This window comes from Lagenorhynchus albirostris, chromosome 2, assembly GCF_949774975.1.
Source record: "Lagenorhynchus albirostris chromosome 2, mLagAlb1.1, whole genome shotgun sequence".
NCBI classification, from domain to species: Eukaryota; Metazoa; Chordata; class Mammalia; order Artiodactyla; family Delphinidae; genus Lagenorhynchus; species Lagenorhynchus albirostris.
The window spans coordinates 17266223-17287932 of record NC_083096.1 but is presented as its reverse complement, the minus strand read 5'-3'; the positions used below and the strand labels follow the sequence as shown (position 1 = coordinate 17287932).

Sequence of the window (21710 nt, the reverse complement as noted above, 5' to 3'; positions counted from 1 at the left end):
TGATCAATGATACCTTCTTGTTCCTGGGAGCATTCAGGTCCACCTCAGTTCATGGCCATGGTTACTGTGGAGGATACCTTGTCCTAGACTGTGTCCTCGCAGGCCAAGGTGGAGTCTGTGCAATTGCTCCTGCAATGCCTGGATTAATGCTTTGGTTCAAGTAGGAAGGTTAATACAGAAACTTAAGGAGAAGGACAGCTGGCCTCCTAAGGCACATCCTTACTAGGCCATGCAATTTGTTCAGCTGGGTGGCACCAGGGCCCTGGGGAGCACAGCTGAGAGCAGGGCTGTAGGTTGACCTCGTTCTGGTGCTTGGAGTCCTGTTCATAGGCTTACTGCTGTATGAAACAAACTGAGCTGATTTGGTTGCAGCTAAATGGCAGAATTTAACAAATATGACAGAGAAAACACATGCATGGGTCTGCATCTTACCCTCAGTGTAGGAATATGCTGAGGCTACACTCCCTTCAGAAGACTGTACATGTGTATACTCCCAGAAACATAGTTCTAAAGGGTAAATTTTAAAGGAGAATCAAAATGTACATAACAGTACATTTGTTCTCTGTAAATATAATTCTAGCTTTTCATGTATTAAAATTATATACAAAGTCTTGTGAACCAGCGGTCTTTGTGTATCATATAATCTGACTTTTCTTGAAATGTTTACATGGTTTTCTGTTCTCTTATTGTATATCAGGAAATTCCTTTTATATGATAAAGACGTATTGTTTACATATATTCTGGCTAAGTGATATCTGGACTTTTTTTTTGAATGTATTAAAGTACTTTAAATTCTCAATAGCCAAATTGCCAGTCTGTTTCACATTTTGTTCTCAGTTCATTTTGTTAATTGAAATTCTTAACTTCCTATAAAGAATACATTTAATTTTCCTACCACTGATGGTGCTCTTTCCTATTCAGTCCTTAGTTGAGAAAAACTGCCATCAATAAACATTTTGCTTCACTTTAAGGATTACAAAACCAATAAAGCTCATTATAAAAATTCAAACAGAAGAAATATATGGTAAAAAGTGAAACATCTCCCTTCACTTACATACTAGCTTTATCTCGCCTCTCTTGAAAAATTCCAGTCTCCCCAACATATAAACATATATAATTTACTGTGATACTGATTTATGCTTTCTTCTTGTTGCTATTCTTCCTCTCCCATGTAAGAAAGTATCAAGACCATTTCAACTCTCTTGCCTTAGGAAATGTTTATGTGGGTGAAGCAACAGAACATGAGGTAAATGGCTGAGCTGTTTCCTTAGGAGGATAAAACCTTAAACCCTCGTGTGTCTAGCCTTAGCAATGACTTTTCAGGCTCAAATACTTGGCTTTAAGAGACCTCATGCGTATGGACAATAGGTGTCTCAAGGTGAGTGAGCACTGGATAATGGAGGGCCTCCCCTAAAGATACTGCCCTTTGCAAGGGGGTCCAGACTGGCATGATTTGGAATGAGGTAAAGCAGCAAATGATAACTAAGATTGAATATCCTATCAGCCCAATGGGTAGGGGAGTAGAATTGGATCAAAGATTATCATATAAAATATTTAGATATATCTTCCATGCATAGATCAGTTTGTGGAGAAAGATTTATAACCATTACACACATACATTCCTCCATTTCTGGCAAAACAATACAGGTAATACCTTCAATTTCTTTAACTTTACATTTTATTAAAGGCTTTTACACATGCTATACAACTTGGTCCTCACACAACAGTTTCACAAGAGTATACTGTAGCAGAGGCTGAGATTTATCCAAGAATACATAATTATCAAGTGATAGGACAAATATTCACCAAAAAAATCTGGATTCCTTTCTCTTATATTTGGTATGTATATACTCAACACATATAAGCCTGACACCCTTATCTATGATATGTATATATGTTACTCTTAAGGCAAATTGCAGCCATAAGGGCTTTAAACATGAGTGATACCATGTATATTCAAGCCAGGGCATTTAAAATTTCAAGAAGTTGAAGGTCATTAAAAGCTTAAGATAATTAGAACACTGCACGAACTGAGTCTTCTCTGAGGGGATTTGGACTTTATTAGTTAAAGCCTCAGTCTCTGTCTCTCTTCCTCTCTCCTTCCTACCGTTTCTTTCTCCTTCCCTCCCTCTTCAAATTTACAGTTTATAGCTTCAAATAAAAGGGGAATGAAGGCACTTCCACTTATGACCAAGACGGCCAAGGTGGAACAGGGACCAGATTTATTTTTTGACCTGAAATAACTGAAAAGGTGGGCCACATATATATTTTCAGATATTGGGCACTAGCAGTGCAGGAGAGTCATCCCTTAAGAAGGAGAAGCAAATGCAGTGAGCTCTACAAATGCCCAGCTTACTGTGTGAAGAGTTTCAAGGCTACAGCATGGAGACGGAGACCCAGATGGAGCTGAAGGAGGAGACAGAGTTGGGAGTCCAGAAAGTCAAGGAGCTTCGAGTTCACATGACAGAGTACTGGACGGCTGCAAGACTGCCAGAGATCTTCAGAGGGCTCCCCTCAAATCTTCAGCAGAGTACTAACCAACAGATTTGTGTAAGGCAAGTATGAACTACCTAGAAGGAACAGAAGGAATGATCACTGAGGCTCAGAGAGGACTGGGAAAAATTTGAGTTCCCACTAGTCAGAGTGCAAAACCTCACAATCCAGTGAGTATCAGCTAGAGTACTCAGACATGTGTTGCTTGAATGGTGGGGCAAAGTTAGTCCTGGAGCAAACACTGCTCTAGTGCTACCTAAGAAAGCTTAAAAGGAAGCCTGAAAGGATCAAAATACTTCTTAGTACTTTCCAAGTAACTTAACTGCATTCCATGGCAAAGCTCATAAATATTTATAGAAATGCAAACTGATCTAGCACTTAACAATGTAGAATTCACAATGTCTGAAATACAATAAAAAATCACTAGGCATATAAAGGAAGCAAAAAAATTTATCCTTAATAAAAAGAAAAATTAATTGAAACAAAGTCAAAAATGACAGAGATGATAGACTCAACAAATAAAGATATTAAAACTGCTATTGAAACTATATCCCATATATTCCAGAAGGTGGAGAAAAGACTAAGCATATTAATTATATGAATTCAAGAAATTCAAAAAAAAGAACTTCTAGAGATAGGCAATATCTGAGATAAAAAAGATGGGATTAATGACAAATAACTGCAGAAGAGAATATCAGTGAAATTCACAACAGGAATAGAAACTATCCAAAATAAAATGGAGAGTGAAAACAAATTTAAAAAAAGAAAAAAATAAGTACAAGTAAGTTGTGAAACAACTTCAAATAGTCTAATATAATTGAAATCCTACAAAAAAGGGACAGGAGATAGGCAAACAAATATTTGAAAATGCAATGGCCAAAACGTCTCCAAATTTCATGAAAACTATAAATCCACAGATTAGAAACTCAAGAAATTCCAAGCACAAAGAAACTGGAGAAAACACCACCAACGCACATCATAATCAAATCGCTTAAAACTAAAAATAGAGAAAATTGTAAAAGCAGCCAGAGGATAAGATTAGAACAACAGTAGAAAAAATGCAAACTAGAAGATGACAGCATAAGATCTTTAAAGTAACAAAAGAAAGAAAACCCTGTCAAGTTAGAATTCTATACAGCTCTCAAAAATAAAAACAAAATAATACTTTTTCAGATAGAAAAATGTTGAAAGAATTTAACAGCAGCAGACATGTCTGTCATAAATGTTAATGTATTTCAGGCAGAAGGAAAATGATACCATATGGAAATCTGAAGCTATATTAAGGAATGAAGAACATTAGAAAAGGAAAGAATATGGGTAAATATAAAAGACTTTAAAAAACTTTAAAAAATCTCTTTAAAGGATAATTTAGCATTCAGACATAATGTTATTAATAAACAGGGACTAGATGGATTCTTTCACCTGAAACAAACAGAAAACAAAAACAAAACAAAACAAACAAAGGCAAAGTACTGGAGATAATGTTTTTCAAAGCAGCATACATCAGGCAATGAAGGATAGTGATCACTGAGAGAAGGAAAGGAAACACAGTGAGCCTTATAATGTCCCTAGCTTACTGCCTTGAGAGAGTTCCCAGACTGCAGAACAGAGAGGAAAAATCCATGCAGAGCCTGGTGGACTCCCTGAGTTGACATGCAGAGCTAAGAGTCTGAGATGATGTTGGCTAGAATTGAGAGGACAGAGTACCAGAGAAGAGTAAGTTTCACAGAGACAGAACTCCAGAGATCTAGAGATGGTCCACCTGGAGTATTCACAGAGTAAACTATCTGGGGCCAGAAAGAACCACCTAAAAAGATTAGCAGGAACCCCTGGGATAAGAAACATGAAAAACTATACCAACCAATATATGTCATAATCAAATTGCTCAATATCAGTGACAAGAGAAACTCTTAAAAACAGCAAGAGTAAAAACACATACCAGATATAGAAGAACATATTATTAACAGGCTAAAGAGAATAATTTTATATTATTAATAACTATAATATAATAATAAATTATATCATTAATAATTATACATAATTTTATCCCTTGTTGTGGAAAAAGCATTTGATAAAATTCAACAACCATTCATGATAAAAACTCTTAGAAAACTAGGAATAGAGAGGAGTTTCATTGACTTGATAAAGAACATCTACAAAAAACCCTACAGCTAACATATTTACTAATGAAAGACTGAATGCTTTCCCCCTAAGGCTGGGAACAAGACAAGGATGTCTGCTCTCACTGTTCTCATCCAGCATGGTGCTGGAAGTTCTAGCCAGTGCAATAAGCAACGAAAAGGAAATACAAGGACTTCATTTGGAAAGGAAGAAATAAATTGATTCCAATTTGCAAGTGACATTTTCTTTGTAGAAAATCCCAAGGAATTTACAGAAAACCTCCTAGAATTAGTAACTGACCTAAACAAGATCATATGATATAAGACACCCACACAAAAAACAACTGTATTTCAATAAGCTAGCAATGTACACAGGGAAACTGTATTTAATAATACAGTACCATTTATAATTCCTCAATAAATAAAATACTCAGGTACAAACCTAACAAAACATGTACAGAACTTGTATGTTAAATGCTACAAAAAAATAATGAAAGAAACTACAGAAGACCTAAATAAGTGGAGTAATATATCATGTTCATGAATTGGAAGATTCAATATGGAAAGGATGTCAATTCTCTCTAAATTGTTATACAAATTTAACACACTTCCTTTCAAAATTCCAGCAAGATTTCTTGGGTGGATATAGATTAGTGTATTTTAAAATTTATATGGAAAGGAAAGGAACTAAAATAGCTAATACAATTTTGAAAAGGAGAATAAATTAGGAAGAATTAACTGTACCTGACTGCAAGAATTACATAACTATAGTAATTAACGTTATGTGGACAGACACAGAGATCAATGGAACAGAACAGATAAACAAGAAACAGACACACAAGCAACAGACAACTGATTTTTGATAAAGGTACAAAAATAATTCAATGGAGGAAGGATAGTTTTTTCACCAAACAGTGCTGAGCAACTTGGTATCTATAGGCAAAAACATAAAATGAATGTCAACCTAAATCTCACACCTTATACAAAAATTAACTCACAATAGCTCACTAACACCAAAAGCATAATCCATGAAAAAAAAAGTCAGTAAACTGGACTTCATTAAAATTTAGAACTTTTGCATAAAAGGACCTAAGAAGTTGCAAAGACAAGCTACAGACAGTGAAAAAATATTTGAAAACTATATAACTAACAAAAGACTCACATCTAGAAGATATTAAAAGAAACTTTCAAAACTCAACAGTTAATGCAAACAAAAAAGAAAATCCAATTTGATCATGGGCAAAAGACACGAAGAAACATCTACCAATAGGATATAGAGATGGCAAATAAGCTTATGAAAATAGGCTCAAAATCACTAGCCATTAGGGAATGCACATTTTGACCACTATGAGATTTCATTATATACCTATTAGAACAGCTAAAATAAAAAAAAATAGTGAAACTACAAAATGCTGATGAGGATGCAGAGAATATTTATCTCTCCTGCCTTGCTGGTAGGAATATAAGATGGCACAGCTACTCCGGAAAAGTCTGGTAGTTTCTTAAACATACACTTATTATACAACCCAGGAATCACTCTCTTGGGCATTTATCCCAGAGAGAAAAAAAATTACGGCTAGACAAAAATCTATACAAGAGTGTTCAAGGCAGCTTTATTCGTAATAGCCAAAAAACCCTGTGTTTTAATTGGAGAACAGTTTAACAAACTATAATACTGAATACATTCATGTCATGGCATACTACTCAGCAATAAAAAGAAGTAAACTATTGATGGTTGCAACAATTTGGATGGAGTGAAAAAAGTCAATCTCAAAATGTCACATACTGTATAATTCTACTTCTATAACATTCTCACAATGTCCAGTTATAGAGATGGAGTACAAATCAGTGGTTGTTATGGGTTAGATGGTGACAGAGGAAGGGGTCGATATGACTGTAGGCAGCACAATGGGCATCTTTGTGGTGATGGAACAGTTCTGAATATTGATTTTAGTGGTGAACACATGAATCCATGCAGCCATGTGAAAAAATGGCATATAACTATACACACACATTGTACCAATGTCAGTTTCCTGGTTTTGACATTATACTATAGTTACGTAAGATGTAACCATTGGGCGCAGGGTACATGGGACTCCTCTGTACTATCTTTAACACTTCCTGTGAGCTTGTAATTATTTCAAAATTTAAAAAAGTTTATAAAAATTATATGCTATAAACCCTAAAGTAATCATTAAAATAAAAGTACAAAGTATAACTAAGAAGCCAGCAAAAGAACACATAATCCAAGAAAAAAAGGGGGAGTAGAAAGAGAGGAATAAGGGAGCAAAGAAGAAGAGATGGAATATAGAGAAAATAAACAGTTAAGATGGTAGCTTGAAATCCAAACTTGCCAACAATCACATCAAAATTGTTCTAAATAATCAATTAAAAAGCAGGGATGACCTTACTGGATAGAAAAGGAAGGCCTAACTGTGTTCTGCCTGATGGAATTGCTCTTTACAGATAAAGACACAAATAGGTTAAAAGAGAAGTATGGAAAAAGATGCTAGTCTAAAGGGAGCTGGAAGGACTATATCAATATCACACAATGAGTATTTCAGAGCAAAAAAATCTATCATGGATAGAGATGATCATTTCATAAAGAAGAAGAGGCCAGTTCATCAGGGGAACATAATAGTCCTACATGTTTACGCATCTAATAATGGCGCCTCATAGTACATGAAGCGAAAACTGAGGGAATGGCAAAGTGAAACAAATTCAGTTATACTTGGAACTTTCAATATTCCCCTCTCAATAATTTATAAAACAAGCAGGCAGAAAATCAGCAAGGATATAGTAGATTTAAACAAGGATATCAACCAACTTGATCTGACTGATATGTAGAGAACACTCCACCCAACACTAGCATCATATATATTTTTCTAAAGTGCACACAAAACATTTACCAAGATAGACCATCTTCTGGGCTATAAAACAAGTCACAATAAATTTAAAAGGTTTCAAGCCATACAAAGTATGCTCTCTTGACCCACAATGGAATTAACTTAGAAATCAATAGCAAAGATCTCTAGAAAATTCCCAATATACTGAAACAAAATAACACAATTTTAAGTAACCCAAGGGTTAAAGAAGAAATCAAAAGAGAATTTAGAAAGATTTGACCTGAATGAAAATGAAAACACAAAATATAAAAGATCGTGGGATGTTACTAATATCATACTTGCGGGAAGATTTATAGCACTAAAGGAGTGTATTAGTTGAAGAAAATATATGAGAAAATCTTAGTGACCTAGGATTTCTTAAGATTGCTTAAATATGACATCAAAAGCACAAAGTATAAATGAAAAAAAATGAATAAACTGGACGTCATCAAATTAAAAACTTCTGCTCTTTTGAATTACACTGTAAAGAAAATAAGGCAAGCCACAGACTAAGAAAAAAAAAAAAGGTAAAACATCTGGCTAACAAAGGATTTCTATCCAGCATATATAAACAGCTCTTACAATGCAAGCTCTTACAATGCCCTAATAAAAAATGGGCAGAAGATCTGAATAGAGATATCATCAGAATTTACACAGATCACAAATAAGCATATAGAAATTGCTTAACACCATTAGGTTAGGAAAATGCAGATTAAACCCACAAAGTGTTACCACTGTATACCCACTAGAATGGATAAAACTGAAAAGACTGGCCATACTGAGTGCTGACAAGGATCTGAAGTGCAACCGGAACCCTAGGACTGGAGCAGAGCAGCAATCTGGTCTCAGAGAAAGGGAGCTCCACTGGGACCAGAAGGTCTGGATTCCAGTTTTTACTCTTGAGGCTTTGGGAAAGTTTTCAGTCCTTCTATCCCTATTATAAAATACCAGTAACAACTACTCAGTCTACTTCATCAAGCTCTTGTGATGGTCAGGTGAGGTAACGGGAAACTACTCTATAAATGTGGGGTACTAATGTTATTCTGTCAAAAACTACACGAGCATGAATATCTCCGGAAAGGCAATTTAAAGAAAGTGACAACAAAGATAAAATAATATCATGTTAAAACTTTTCCTGGTTTCTCATTGCCTTTATTTAAGCTAGTTTAATTACTTTCTAATATTTCAATATTTCCTTACTTACAAGGCCTTCAAATATTTATAAAAATGTATCTGCCAAATAATACACAGATGTTTGCCTAAATTAACGTTAACCATTAATAAGATTATACTGCTCTCTATGGTGCTAAGCATTTCAATAACTAATAAGTCAGTAAACTGCTGATATTTTTTAATATTTTAATCATTGTTTATCACATTAGAATTTGGCAGCAAAAATCACTTTTCATAAAGACATTACTTACATATTAACAAATCAATCTTGACTCATTCAGTCTGGTAGCTTTGTAAGAATCCATGACTTCAGTTTTTCTAGCTCAGCTTTGCTTAACTCATGGTAAACACCTGGGAAACTATGAAACTTTGTCCTCACGCCTAGAGATTTTAACACTGAGTTTGTCTCTTCACCCCAAGAATGAAGAACTAACTCATCTGCGGTACCATGACACTGAAATAACTCAGGGAGGACACCATCACTTTTCTGAAGAGCCTAGAGAAGAGAACATAAAAATGGAGAAGTTTAAGAAATTCATTTAAGAACATTATTCTCAGAAATCAGGGGGGGCAGAAAAACTCCAATTTAACCAAAGCTTCAATATTTAAAGGGGAAGAAGAGGCAGTGGTAGAGCTCTCTGAGGTATATACTGATGGGCCAGGACCAGGAGCTTGGCTGGTTGCTGGCACCACTGGAGCTGCAGCTGTACGTGATCTGAATTTACTCCGTAGAGGACTGTCTCAAAAATGGTCAAAGCATTTCCCGCAGAAACCTTGTGTCTTGGGAAGACAAACCTCTTCACATGGAGTGGAAAGAGGGAGGAACACAGAGCTCAGGTACAATCAAGGAAAAAATAGCATTCTTGTTCTCATTTCCATACCTACTGGTTCTACTTCTGGTAATGAGGCTGCAGCACTATAATATGCCATACTCATGAATCAGGATATTGCTGAAAAACAGGTACCAGCCATGTAACTGATTCTTTGGTTTGATTATGTTCATGACATAATAAGCAAACCTAGTTGTAATCATCTATATTTTTAATATGTATGCAGGATACATATATAGCATACACATATTTTTTTATCCTTTTCTCTTTGACACTTTGCTTAACAATAATCTCTGTACAAGGCACTTCCTAAACATGAATGACCAGCTGGAATTTACCAATATAACTAATTTGAATTCCCAGGAATGCTCTGTGAATCAATTGTTATTGTGTAATTATCAATGTTGTTTTAGTTTCAATGTGTGAATGTCTCATTTTTTTTTTCTGTTTTGTTTTTAAAATCTGGAACTTACCTGGTAAACAGCAGATGTCTTATTCAGAAAACTAGAAAGAGCAAATACTCCTGCCACATCCTGATGATTTCTGTATGCTAAATGCATTGCCATGCACCCTCCCATAGAAAATCCTCCTAAAAGAAGCAAAAATTCGCTTGTCAGAAAAAGCAGAATATATGTAATGATAATTTAGAACAAGATATAGCTATGCCAATCTTCCATAAATATTGGGAGACATAAAAGAGATACAATGCTAAAGAGAAATTTAGTCTACTTTAGATCTCATGGAAAAAAACCTGCTATGAGTAAATAACACTGTTCTATCTATGCCATCACTGGTAAAATAATTTGTTATAAAAGGAGCTAGAATTGAAAAAATAAATTTTGGTCATCAAGTAAAAATATTTATTATATTTCAAAATATGAGTCATAGCACAAGTGTTATTTATTTAAACTTCTAGTGTCTACTTACATTTTGTTTATACTTATAGGAGTCCTCACACTGCAGCTACAATTAATAACATGCACCTTTCTGTCTTACTTGTCAAACTACAAGCTCCATGAGGATTATATTTCTAGAGTTTGCCATATAATAGATGCTTAGTGATCTCTGAATTAGGAAGGATGATCAAAAATTTGGTGAGAAAGATAAAACATCTTTGTATTATATTATTTTGAAAACTGACTTGTGATGGTATAATTCAAACATAGGTACCCATATGTCCTTTTAAAAAAGAGTTTGGGGAAAAAATATTCACTTGACAAACTTTTATTGTCTTTTATGTGCCAAACACTGTCACTGGAGTGACACCAGTCACCAGAGATATGCAGATTAAAATACCTGGACCCTTCTGTTCAAAGGCGAAAACCAACACAACACAGAATATGGAGGTAGGGACCTGACCGTGACATAGCAGAGAGGATGGCCCAGCTTCAGCTTAGAGACTCGGTGTGATATTCCCCAGCATGACTGAGAGTTAAAAGACATCTCATGATTTAAAAGAAATCCATATGTTAGAGATAACAAGGCTGTAGGAACACAGTTTTTATTTTTTGGAGAAATTCAAGAGCTTGAGTTATATTTTTTGCCAAATGTACCTAAGTAACATATTAAATGGGACTAGTATGACTGAGGAATTAAACATTTACTTTAATTTTACCTAGTTAAAATTTGAGTTTCAATACATGTGGCTAGGGGTTATCATATGGGACAATGAAGTTCTAGATAATCTAAGTTGCACCAATGATGGAAAAAAAGCTTTAAATTTCATAAATGGAGCAAAATGAAATTAATGTTCCATAAAAAACATAATGTGGCTAATATCATTAAATGTGATCTTTTAATGTGATCTTTTAAAAAAATCATACAAAGATAAAATGTGAATAAAAATAGACCAGTGAGCAAAAACATATTTAAAAATTATTATAAAAGCACACCTACTGAGACAATTTTTACACATTAAATGCACCCACCCCATCACTGCGCTTTTATTGACTAGGGTAACTTAATCACTTTATGGGATTTCCGAGCCCCTCGGGGGGACCAGCCTCACAGCAAGAACAGCAACAAGAACAGCAACAAAACTAAGAAAGAAAACACTTTCCCACGTATGAAATGCCATTATGAACAAAGGCATCCTTGAGACATTTAACCTCATGTTCAATTCTCCTAATTTATAATGAAGAAAAATGTACTCGTTGAAAACTCATTATTTTAAGATTCAATCTAAGTTCCTTGTCCATTTATAATCTCGTGAGGTAGCCTGCAATTCCTCACCAGCGATCTTTGACAATACAGTCACCTTTAACGTTGCGGACACCGGTGTGAAAGGGACTTTATGTATTTTTTTCTAATGGAAGAAAATTTAACACAAAAGACTAGTTATTTCAATTTTCATCTAAGTGTTTAAAATGCAATATAAAATATACTGCTCAATAAGTAAATACCAATGAGTAAACTCATTGTAGGTAATAGTTATGATGTATATTTATAGTCGCTGGTGAAGCATTAAAATGTCAAGAGTTAACATTTCAACATACATTTAAGATTAATAGGCTGAATAAAAAACATGTTAAAAAATAACCTAGTTTTTATGAACTCTTTAAATTAAATAAAACAGTAATAATGTATAAAAACTGTACTGGGAAAACTAAGCTAATCTATCTGAAAACAAAGTCTGGGGGTGGGGGGGTGCGGGGGGGAGGCAGGGAACTTACAATTCAAGTTTACCGTCAAGTGAATGGGATTTTAAAAATGGAATAAAATCCACCCTCCAACCAAATTGCAACAATTTTTCCACTTTATATATAATTATTTTTCAGAATGAACTGTGGTAAAGTCTCAAAAATTTGGGAATATATAAATTATGCCCACCATATTTGTATATTTTCTCTCATATAAAATTGACAGGGTAAACAAAATATTTATCATCTTCTATGGAAAGCTATTAAAACAGCAGTCCCAAGCCTTAAAAGTTCTGATGGTTGTTGCTGAAGAAACGTACATTTAAGATATATATATGTTAAAAGAAAGTAGAAGGATGCTATCATTCTCCAGTTCCCTCCAAGAGCTTCAAAAGAAACTTATATAATGTCAGGAAAGTCAGCCTGGAAACTGTGGAGCTAGGTTTCATCTTGGTAACTACAACTATCCCTTCATTTTAATTTTAAATCTTATTATAAAATTAATATGTGAATATATGCCCACTGTGTAAAGTATTTCCACCACACAAAAATAAAGAAAATGCGTTATCCAAAATCTCACTACTCACATATAATTTTGACATGTTTTTAAAAATTCATTTTAACAGTTAAACTCACTCTATATGTACAATTTTATACCTTACTTTCATGTAATACTGATTTGAATGTCTTTAAACAGAATTACAAAATTCCACAATTATTTTTTTACTCCTTGAACACATACTAAGTATACTAAGTACCTTCTAAATGTATGTATATAGTATATAATGGTTACATAATAGTCAGTTGTATTAACAGACCATTACTCCCTTAACCGCTTTCCTCATGATGGGTATTTAGAGCATCATAATGGGTATGTAGAGCATCCATGTAAATTATTCAGGTGTAATTCCAGAAGCACTTGATTATCCCTGCTTCAAAATTCTAATAATATTATCAGAGAACATGAAAAACTATACCAATAATCTGGTCATTATCATTTGTCAGGTTCTATACATCCTAGATCAAAGTTAAATCTAAATTATGTCAGTTTTCTCTTAACAACAAATTATCACCACCTAGTGGTTAGAAAAAGGAATCTCATTATGGTACAAAGTTCCTAAGTCAATGCATAGGATCTGGGTTCTAGTCCCAACTCTATTTTAGCCAGCAGTCTCTTTGAACTTTAGTTTCTTCTTATCTGAAATGAGAATAATAATTTCCTACTTCACCTATTACAAGGGTCAAGAAAGATACTGTATATGAAAAAATGTGTATAATTTAAACACATTATAGTGTTAAACTATATTCTTAATAATTTTTTCAGAATACAGAATCTGAATCCAGGTTTTAACAATAGCTATGTTGCCAAATTCAGAAAGTAATTTAAAAGTCACTATTTTATTGCCTGTGTTTCCCCTAATTTTTACCATACCCTCTGTAGAATCATGTGTGGTATTATTATATAAAAATAAATAAACTTTCTTATACCTGATCTTCTTAATATGCATAGTAAGGATTCACGAATGTCTCCAAGGAACACATTTAAAGCTTTTGCCCAGTTCCTCCTTTCTAACCAAAGTTTATTCTTTCCATTAAGAAAGAAATATATTTCCATTGTTGAAAACAAGAAAACAAAGGATTTTTCTTAGCTAAACTCGCAGTTGACTGCAATGTTCTTTAGTGTAATCTTACTCATCCTTTGTTTCCAAAGTCGTGAAACACTGTACGTGTTGGTCTTTCATCATTCTACTGGATCTATTGCATTTGCCATCTTCCTATTCCCCCGGACTTCAGACTAGCCAGCCTCCACAGTGTTGTCAGTGTAATCTTTTTAAAATGCTCATCTGATCATGTCATTCTCTGTATATAATTCAATAATCCTGGGAGTTGAAGCGCATATCAAACTAGTAGTCCCTGAGAGATTTTAATGTGTCCCTTGTTTTCTTTCATGAATGTGTTTCCCTATTTGTTTACCAGTCATATTCTCACTCATTCTTTAAAACTCAATTGGAGATTATCTCTTCTAAGAAGCAGTTCCTAGCTCCCCCCAAAATCGACTTGTTCTTTAGAACACTTTACTTCGGTTATCTCCCTCATTATACTGTAAAGCTTTTGATAGTTTTTGGTACTCCAGCACTTATTAACAATTTGGAAATTAAATTTAGTATGAGAAGTTTCATTTTTGACCTGACTAAGCTGTGTAAACTACCTAGAAAAGGTGGTATATCATACTCTATAAAAACATTGTTTTTAAACTAAGTTTAATATAATATCACTAATCAAAACAAAACCACAGAAAAAGAATGGGCTGCCACCTATGCAAATATAGAGAATAGTTTTGTTTACAAAGCTATATTTATTAAAATTACAATCTCAGAGAAAAGGGTTCCATGAGGACACAATGTGTGATATTAAATCTGAAATTTTATCACATATTAAACAAAATCAACAAGGGTAACAATTTTGTACTATTATCTCTATTTTTTCCTTTTTTTAAAAAAAATTATTTATGTTTGGCTGTATTGGGTCTTCACTGCTGCCTGCGGGCTTTCTCTAGTTGTGGTGAGCGGGGGCTACCCTTCGTTGCGGTGCGTGGGCTTCTCATTGTGGTGGCTTCTCTTGTTGTAGAGCACGGGCTCTAGGTGTGTGGGTAGTTGTGGCGTGCGGGCTCAGTAGTTGTGGCTCGTGGGCTCTAGAGCACAGGCTCAGTAGTTGTGGCACACGGGCTTAGTTACTCCGCAGCATGTGGGATCTTCCCAGACCAGGGCTCGAACCCGTGTCCCCTGCACTGGCAGGCAGATTCTTAGCACTGCTCCACCAGGGAAGTCCCTTTCCTTTTTAATCTTGTAATTTTTCTAGTTTTTCCTCTTATAATTAATTTTTTAAAATAACCTATGTTGTTTGTATATGTGTGTCTAGCATCTCAAATGCACTTTGCTTTGACGTCCCACTAGATCCCTCCTTCATTAAAATGTTATATCATTTAAATCTTACTTAATTTAAAATGTTCTATAATAGACACTTGACAAAAGTATTAAACCAGTAGAAAAATATGAAGCAGTACTTCTGTTTAAAGAATCTATGAGCAATGAAAAAGAAAGAGGGAAGCACAGCACGTATACTACTGAGAAAAGAAAACAGCTGGTAGGGAAGGAACAGTGAGCTCCCTAAGTCTCCACAGGCAGCACTGGTCCAGTACAGCCTTTCTGCTGTCTGGAGAGACCATGGGGAAGGTGGTATAGAGAGTGTTTAATAACAGCAAGAAAATTTCTTCAACATTACCTGCCAGGCATATTTCTAAGTGTTTCACATGAATTGACTAACTGAATCATCACACCTCTGTAAGATAAGTACTATTATTATCATCCACACACAGAGGTTAAGGAAACTCATATACCTACAAAATAGTGAATCTAGGATTAGAAACCTGCAGTCTGAGTCCAGAGCCCAAGTTCTTAACCATGTTATACTGCTGTCAGTTGCACTCATGCATTTGCAATTATGATATTCACAACTCAAGAAATGCATGTACAAATATTTGAATACATAATGATATTTTGCTTCATGTGCCATGTTTTCAAATAAGTGAGAAGTTCAGTTAGATCAATAAGACAAAAAAATAAAAAACAACTACAAGAGAAAATCCCTATAGGACTAGAATGCTATTTCCTCTATGCATCAATAGCTAATCCATGTAAAGAAAAAGGAGGTAGTAAAGTAATGTTTTGTCATAATAAAAGAAGGTCAAGAATCACGTGTATTTTGGCACACTTGTTTAACTCTACAGAAATGTAAGTGAAGAGTTATTTTCATTGACTGCTTAAATAACTAAAAGTAAAGTAACAAGGACAAACAACCTTGGATCTGCACTTGTCGTCTCTTTCATATCTCAAGCTAGGAAAGAGGCTTTATAGGAGTTCATAAGCTCATCTCACAAATTCTAAAAAAGCATTTTTTTCTTTCCCAATTTTTATATTCATAAGTGTATATAAATATCCTATTATACGCACTTTGTAATAAATTTCAAATTTTATAATTTTTATAATAGTTTATAACCCTTCCAAAATGAAATTTTGTTAAAAATTCAGTGGAGCTTTGATAAAACATCGACTACATTACTGATTGCTTTATAAATAAGATCATCTTTTAACAAGGTTCTCTTGGTACTTCAGAAAATAATTAAAACCTTCCATGATATGGTAGAAAGAAACTAAAAAAAAATTCCAGATGAATCAAATAATTAAATATTTAAAAAATTATAGAAAAGCCAGAAGAACACCTATTTGAATATTTATTCAAGTTCTAGAGAAATACCTTCTTAAACTGAGAAATTATTTGGAAAAAAATAGACAAGTAAAAATAGCTTTCTTGTGTCAAAACATAAACAGAATTAAAAGAAAAATAAATTAAGTGCATATTGATTACCACTTTTGTTTACTTAATTTTAGCAAATATTTTTCAAGACAATATTATTCAGTGAGGTATAATAAGATGGACATTCTAATATAGGTGGGAGAGTATCAACTCGTACAGTTTTTTCACAAAAGGAATTTGACAAGATGTATTAAGAATTTTACAAACGTTCAGTTAAATGGAAGAACCATGGGCTCTGAAATGAAGTAAACCCAGATTCAAAATTCTTATCAGCTCTCCGACCTTACAACAATCCATAACCTCTTTTCAAAGATGAATAAGATGAAGTAACTGATGGATACAGGGAAGGGCGAGGAGGAGGGATGGGGCAGGAGACAAGCATACAAGCAATTACAATTCAACGTGATACGTTCTTTAACACATATACATTAGAAGTACGATTTGTATGTTTTCTACGTTTTTATGTATGAAGATTTTATAATTTTAATTTAAAGCAATTTCTTACAGTACTAATATTTTGTTTTCCCACTGTCATTACGTGACTTCAGGATCTCATTACCCTATAATCATAAATTCAGTAACTGGTTTTCCCATACCCAAATTGTTATCTCTTCACTTACCCCTTCTGCCAGATTAATTTTCCTAAAGCACAGTTCTAACTATATGACTCAAAGACATACTTTAATCATCTCTCCTCAATTACCTACAGAATAAAGGATAAAAGGGGAACCAGAAAGTATTTATTGAGAGTGTAAAATGAGCCAACTGTTTTACAAACATCATATCCCAGTAAAATAGTATTTTTATAGTATCATTATTCCCACTTTGCAGATGAGGTAGCAGAAATTCAGTGTAGGCAATTAAGTGATGAACCAGCTAGGCAGTGGTGGACTTTAGATTCGACCCATTTTGGTCACTATACCATTTGCTCTTCAGGTTGTTAGTCCAGCTAACAGATCAATAGGCATTTTCCAGTCAGACAACAAACTTTCTGCTAAAGCCATCTAACATCCAGACAGATAAAAACAAGCACTATTTTTTTTTTTACTTCTATTTACCATTCATATTACTCTCTATGTTTAGACCTCTACACTATAATAGTTAAAATTTTACTTATTTGCACATCTCAAAATCTCAAATGCCTCTGATACTTTCCTATTAAATTGTTCTCTAATAGCCCCAAATACTTATGACCTCTTTTCATCTGAATTCCTGTGATACTTAACTACGTAAGTCATCAATTTACAGATCAGGTCATGCTGCTCATTGTAAATGTTTAGCTCTGTGCTAAGCATTGCGATGGGTCCTGAGAAATAAAAATACATACAGATGATCATTCCCTTTGAAGAGCTGTCAGTTACATTGCTTTAGGGCAATCATCAAGGCTGGCTGGCCTTACAGTTACCATTTTAAGTACCTCATGGGCTCTTCTAGGTTGTAAGCAACTGTGGTATTCCTGTTCTATTTATCGGTGTGTCTCTTTGAGCATCTAACTTACTGCCAGACACACAGTACTTAGAAACTTAGAAAATATTTGCTAAATCATTGAATGACAGAATCTGTTACACATTCACATATTTTGAATTCTATCTTGTAACTGTTTCATGATGCCCTAGACTGAATTGGTGCCCCTTCACTATGCTCTTCCCAGTACTCCCATAACGTTCTGTATTTATCTCTATGACACAGATGTTAAACACAGAAACATAGAAATATAGAGTTAAACACTGATGAGGAAACGGAGGCCCAGAAAGGGGATGTTACTACACTGGAAGGCACACTGCTTTTAACAAAAGTGAATGCTGAAGCCAAGACAGAAAAATGTATTCCATCCATTATATCATATTGCTTCTCAACTCAATGAATAGTTTAGTACTTCAATAAACACAAAGGAAGTTTATTAATTTGCCCAAATCCTGTCTACACAGCATTTCAATGTACATTTTAATGTTATTTAGAACATGATGAAGATACTTAATTTGCTTTGTAATTTCAACATTAAATACAACTCATTATAAATTAAATAGCTATTTGGAAATAACTCTTTAACAAAAATCCATCCTGTATCATTCACATTCTATACAGTTTATCTTATTTTTGTATGTATTATAAAATGGTTTATGTATTTTATGATTGCAGAAAAGGAAAGGGGTGTAAGTAGAATAAAGCTTATATAAAGGCATGCTATATCCCCTTGGGAAGAGAGATTGCCAAAGACATGTTTAACAAAAGTTTATGAATACCTTATTCCTACAGTATTAACTCTGAAGAGTTTACTTTTCACGAATTTGCTGTTATATTTTGACTATGTACTCGAATTTATCTTAATTATGGCGATAGTAGTTTAAACATATAAAACTTAAGCTAATTAAAATAAAATGTTTTAAAAACTGGAATGAATAATCTCTTAATTGAAAATTAGAAAGAAAATTTTAACCGCCATGGGAGTCTTAAAGTATGTTATTATTAAAAAGAAAATCATTTAAAGTTTCATGAGTTTTTGCTTATAATTCTATTACCCTTAAAATTCTTAATATGTAAAGTTTATCTGAAACTGTGAATAGGTCAAATGATATACAAAGTGCTTCCAAATAATGTTCCAAGTAAAATTCAATGTATAGAATTACACAAAAGTGAAAAAAAATATTTAAATTTTCAACATCTAAAGATCTTACCTACTAATATCCTGTTCTTCTTGATACCACTTTTTACTTCACCATCAATCAAATCTGTAAGCACCTGACACATTACATCAATTGATTCAAGGTGTTCTGGGCAGTCATTAGATATTTGAAATCTGTCAAACCATACATTGGAGAATCCTCCTTTCAAAGGAGTATATGGCCTGTTTAAAACCAAAAAAAGAAAAAGAAAAAATTAAAATAGATGTTTTAATTTCTAAAAAATTAGTGTTTTGAATAATTACAATTTCCTCCAAGTTTTAAAAGTTAAATAATTCACATTAAAAATATTCCCATGCTGATTGCCTTAACTCTCCTATACTTACCTTGGTTCTATTAACATTTATTAATGCCAGTTCATCATCTTAGTTTCTCTCCATCTTTTAAGTTTCATAAATTCTCCAGAAAATCCCCATGAAAAAAGGGTAATTATTTATTGCGTGTGCATGTTATTTTTTCCACTCAATTTAAATGATTATTTAACAATTTACAGCTAAATAAATAATGTCTGGCCATGCAAAAAGTCAATGCCTCAAGAGTAGAAAATATGATTTACCAAAATGCTTTTCAAAAGGTGGTTAGTTTGTAGCACATAAGTATGAAGGCTACGTTAGTAATTTAAAGGTTTCTTGATCACACCCAGGTAGATTATCCTTAGGAGTCTTCAGTATTTTTGTTTTGTTTTGTTTTGTTAATCAAGAGTTGGAGCTATTTTATTTTTAAATCTTCTCAGGAACCTTGAAATGAGTTTAATGGGATACAAATAATCTTTGGAAGTGCTTATCATACAGATATTCCACACTGTTTGCATCATTTGGATCTCAAATTGGGTGCCTTGTTGGACTTAAAAACATTTTATGTGATAAGATGCCCTGAATTGGGTGTCTTGTTGAACAAGACTGATATTATAAGACGCTTTACATTTAAGTATGAGATGGGGTGGTTACAGTATTAGTGAATCTTGCTCTGAATGCTCTGTTATTTTAAGTATACATGTGTATATGCACACGTTTGTGTGTATCCCAAGGTATTCCAAATATTCTGTTTTAATCAATTATAATGGGGTCAAGGGGTCCTGTATCAAGTCTTATGTTGGTAAAGGTAAATGAAGGGAATGAAAACACTCTTAGAGCTTCCTGTAGCAAACACACAGACGTTTATGGGGATATATAAGACACACATGGAGAACAACAGTTTTCCAAAGATGAGGAATAGGAAAGTTTAATAAAAGATACAGCTTTTCACTTAGCATATCTTGCTTTCTCCTCATGTGACCGTGAAAAAGTTTTATGTTATAAGTAAGAAGACCACAGAAAACACCAACAGTGACAAAAGTATACATTATAATTTGAAAGAAATCTAAACCAGTGATGACCACAGATGCAGGGTTTCTCCTAGACCAACACCTCTACTGCTTTGCCCCATCTCAAATTTAGCTACATATACTCACCCTCCAGAGTCAGTGAAATAAAAGCATAAAATGTACAGCCAGAACAAAAAAATGGAGGGCTGAAAGACACCAGCTGAGATCTGAATGTGCTTCTTTGCATTTTCTTTAGTGAAAAACCAAGTGGAATCCTGGCAAACCCAAGGAGGTAGAACTATTCAATTCTCATTCTCTCAACCACTGTAGCAAAAGGACTCTGCAGTCTGTGCAGATCTGACCATCAGAAACATCCAACTGTTAGGACCAAAGGGTGGTGCTGAAGGGAATAGGAGAACTACACAACTGTTGTTCTGTATTGGTCTTAACACTCTAAAATAAACGGATATCCACTTAAGGAGCCTAAAAGTCAAGAGAAATATTTTGGAAACTTTCTCAGAGAAAGTGAAAGAAATCTGGAAACAAGGCAGTTGCTCTGACTCAGATTTAACAAGAACTCATCTTCAGAGAACCTCGTATTTACTAAAATATAATCGTGTTATAAACTTTACTTGGTAACATACTTTCTAAAATTTGAATGTATATTACAAATATCTCTGTAAGTCAGTACATAAAACCCTAACATTTTCTCCTAGTTTATGCACATGCATGAAATCTTGCAAATACAGGCTATTTTGTCTGTGTGTGTATTGTTTTGATGTCTTCCAATTAAGTCCTTTTTATTTTTTTGCTCAACTCTCCATTCCTCCTCTCCTCTCCCACCCCATTGTACATCCTGCCCTTCACATTAGGTAAACTATGTTAATGATCTGGAATGTTTTTCTTTGCACATACATTAAAACATGTTTCTTTACATTATAGTTTTTAGAGCATTTGCTTTTCAAAAATGAAATAAGCCTATTTGGTTTTCTTATGTGTGTCATACTTTTCTCCTTTAACAATACCTCATGGAAATCCTTTCATCTGATATAGCTCTTACCTATCCTTTTAAATAGCTATATAATATAATAAAGATGTTCCACAATTTAATCTGCCCTTCACCTACTAATGGGCATTTATTTGGTACCCAGGTTTTAGCCACTAAGAACAATTCTGCATCAAACATATTCACGTACATGTTTTTACATACTG

The 21710-nt window shown here is 33.9% G+C and overlaps 1 protein-coding gene across 1 annotated transcript in view; it reads right to left on the bottom strand.

Moving 5' to 3' along the window:
• Positions 1-8843: 8843 nt before the first annotated feature.
• The window catches only part of LYPLAL1 (lysophospholipase like 1), a 28155-nt gene continuing 15288 nt past the window's right edge, over positions 8844-21710 (bottom strand). Inside the window, exons 3-5 of the mRNA XM_060142042.1 lie at positions 19190-19359; positions 9975-10090; positions 8844-9167 (exon numbers count right to left, since the gene is read on the bottom strand). Coding sequence (XP_059998025.1) covers positions 8949-9167; positions 9975-10090; positions 19190-19359 — 505 coding nt within the window. The 3' untranslated portion in view covers positions 8844-8948. The remainder of the gene's footprint in view (positions 9168-9974; positions 10091-19189; positions 19360-21710) is intronic.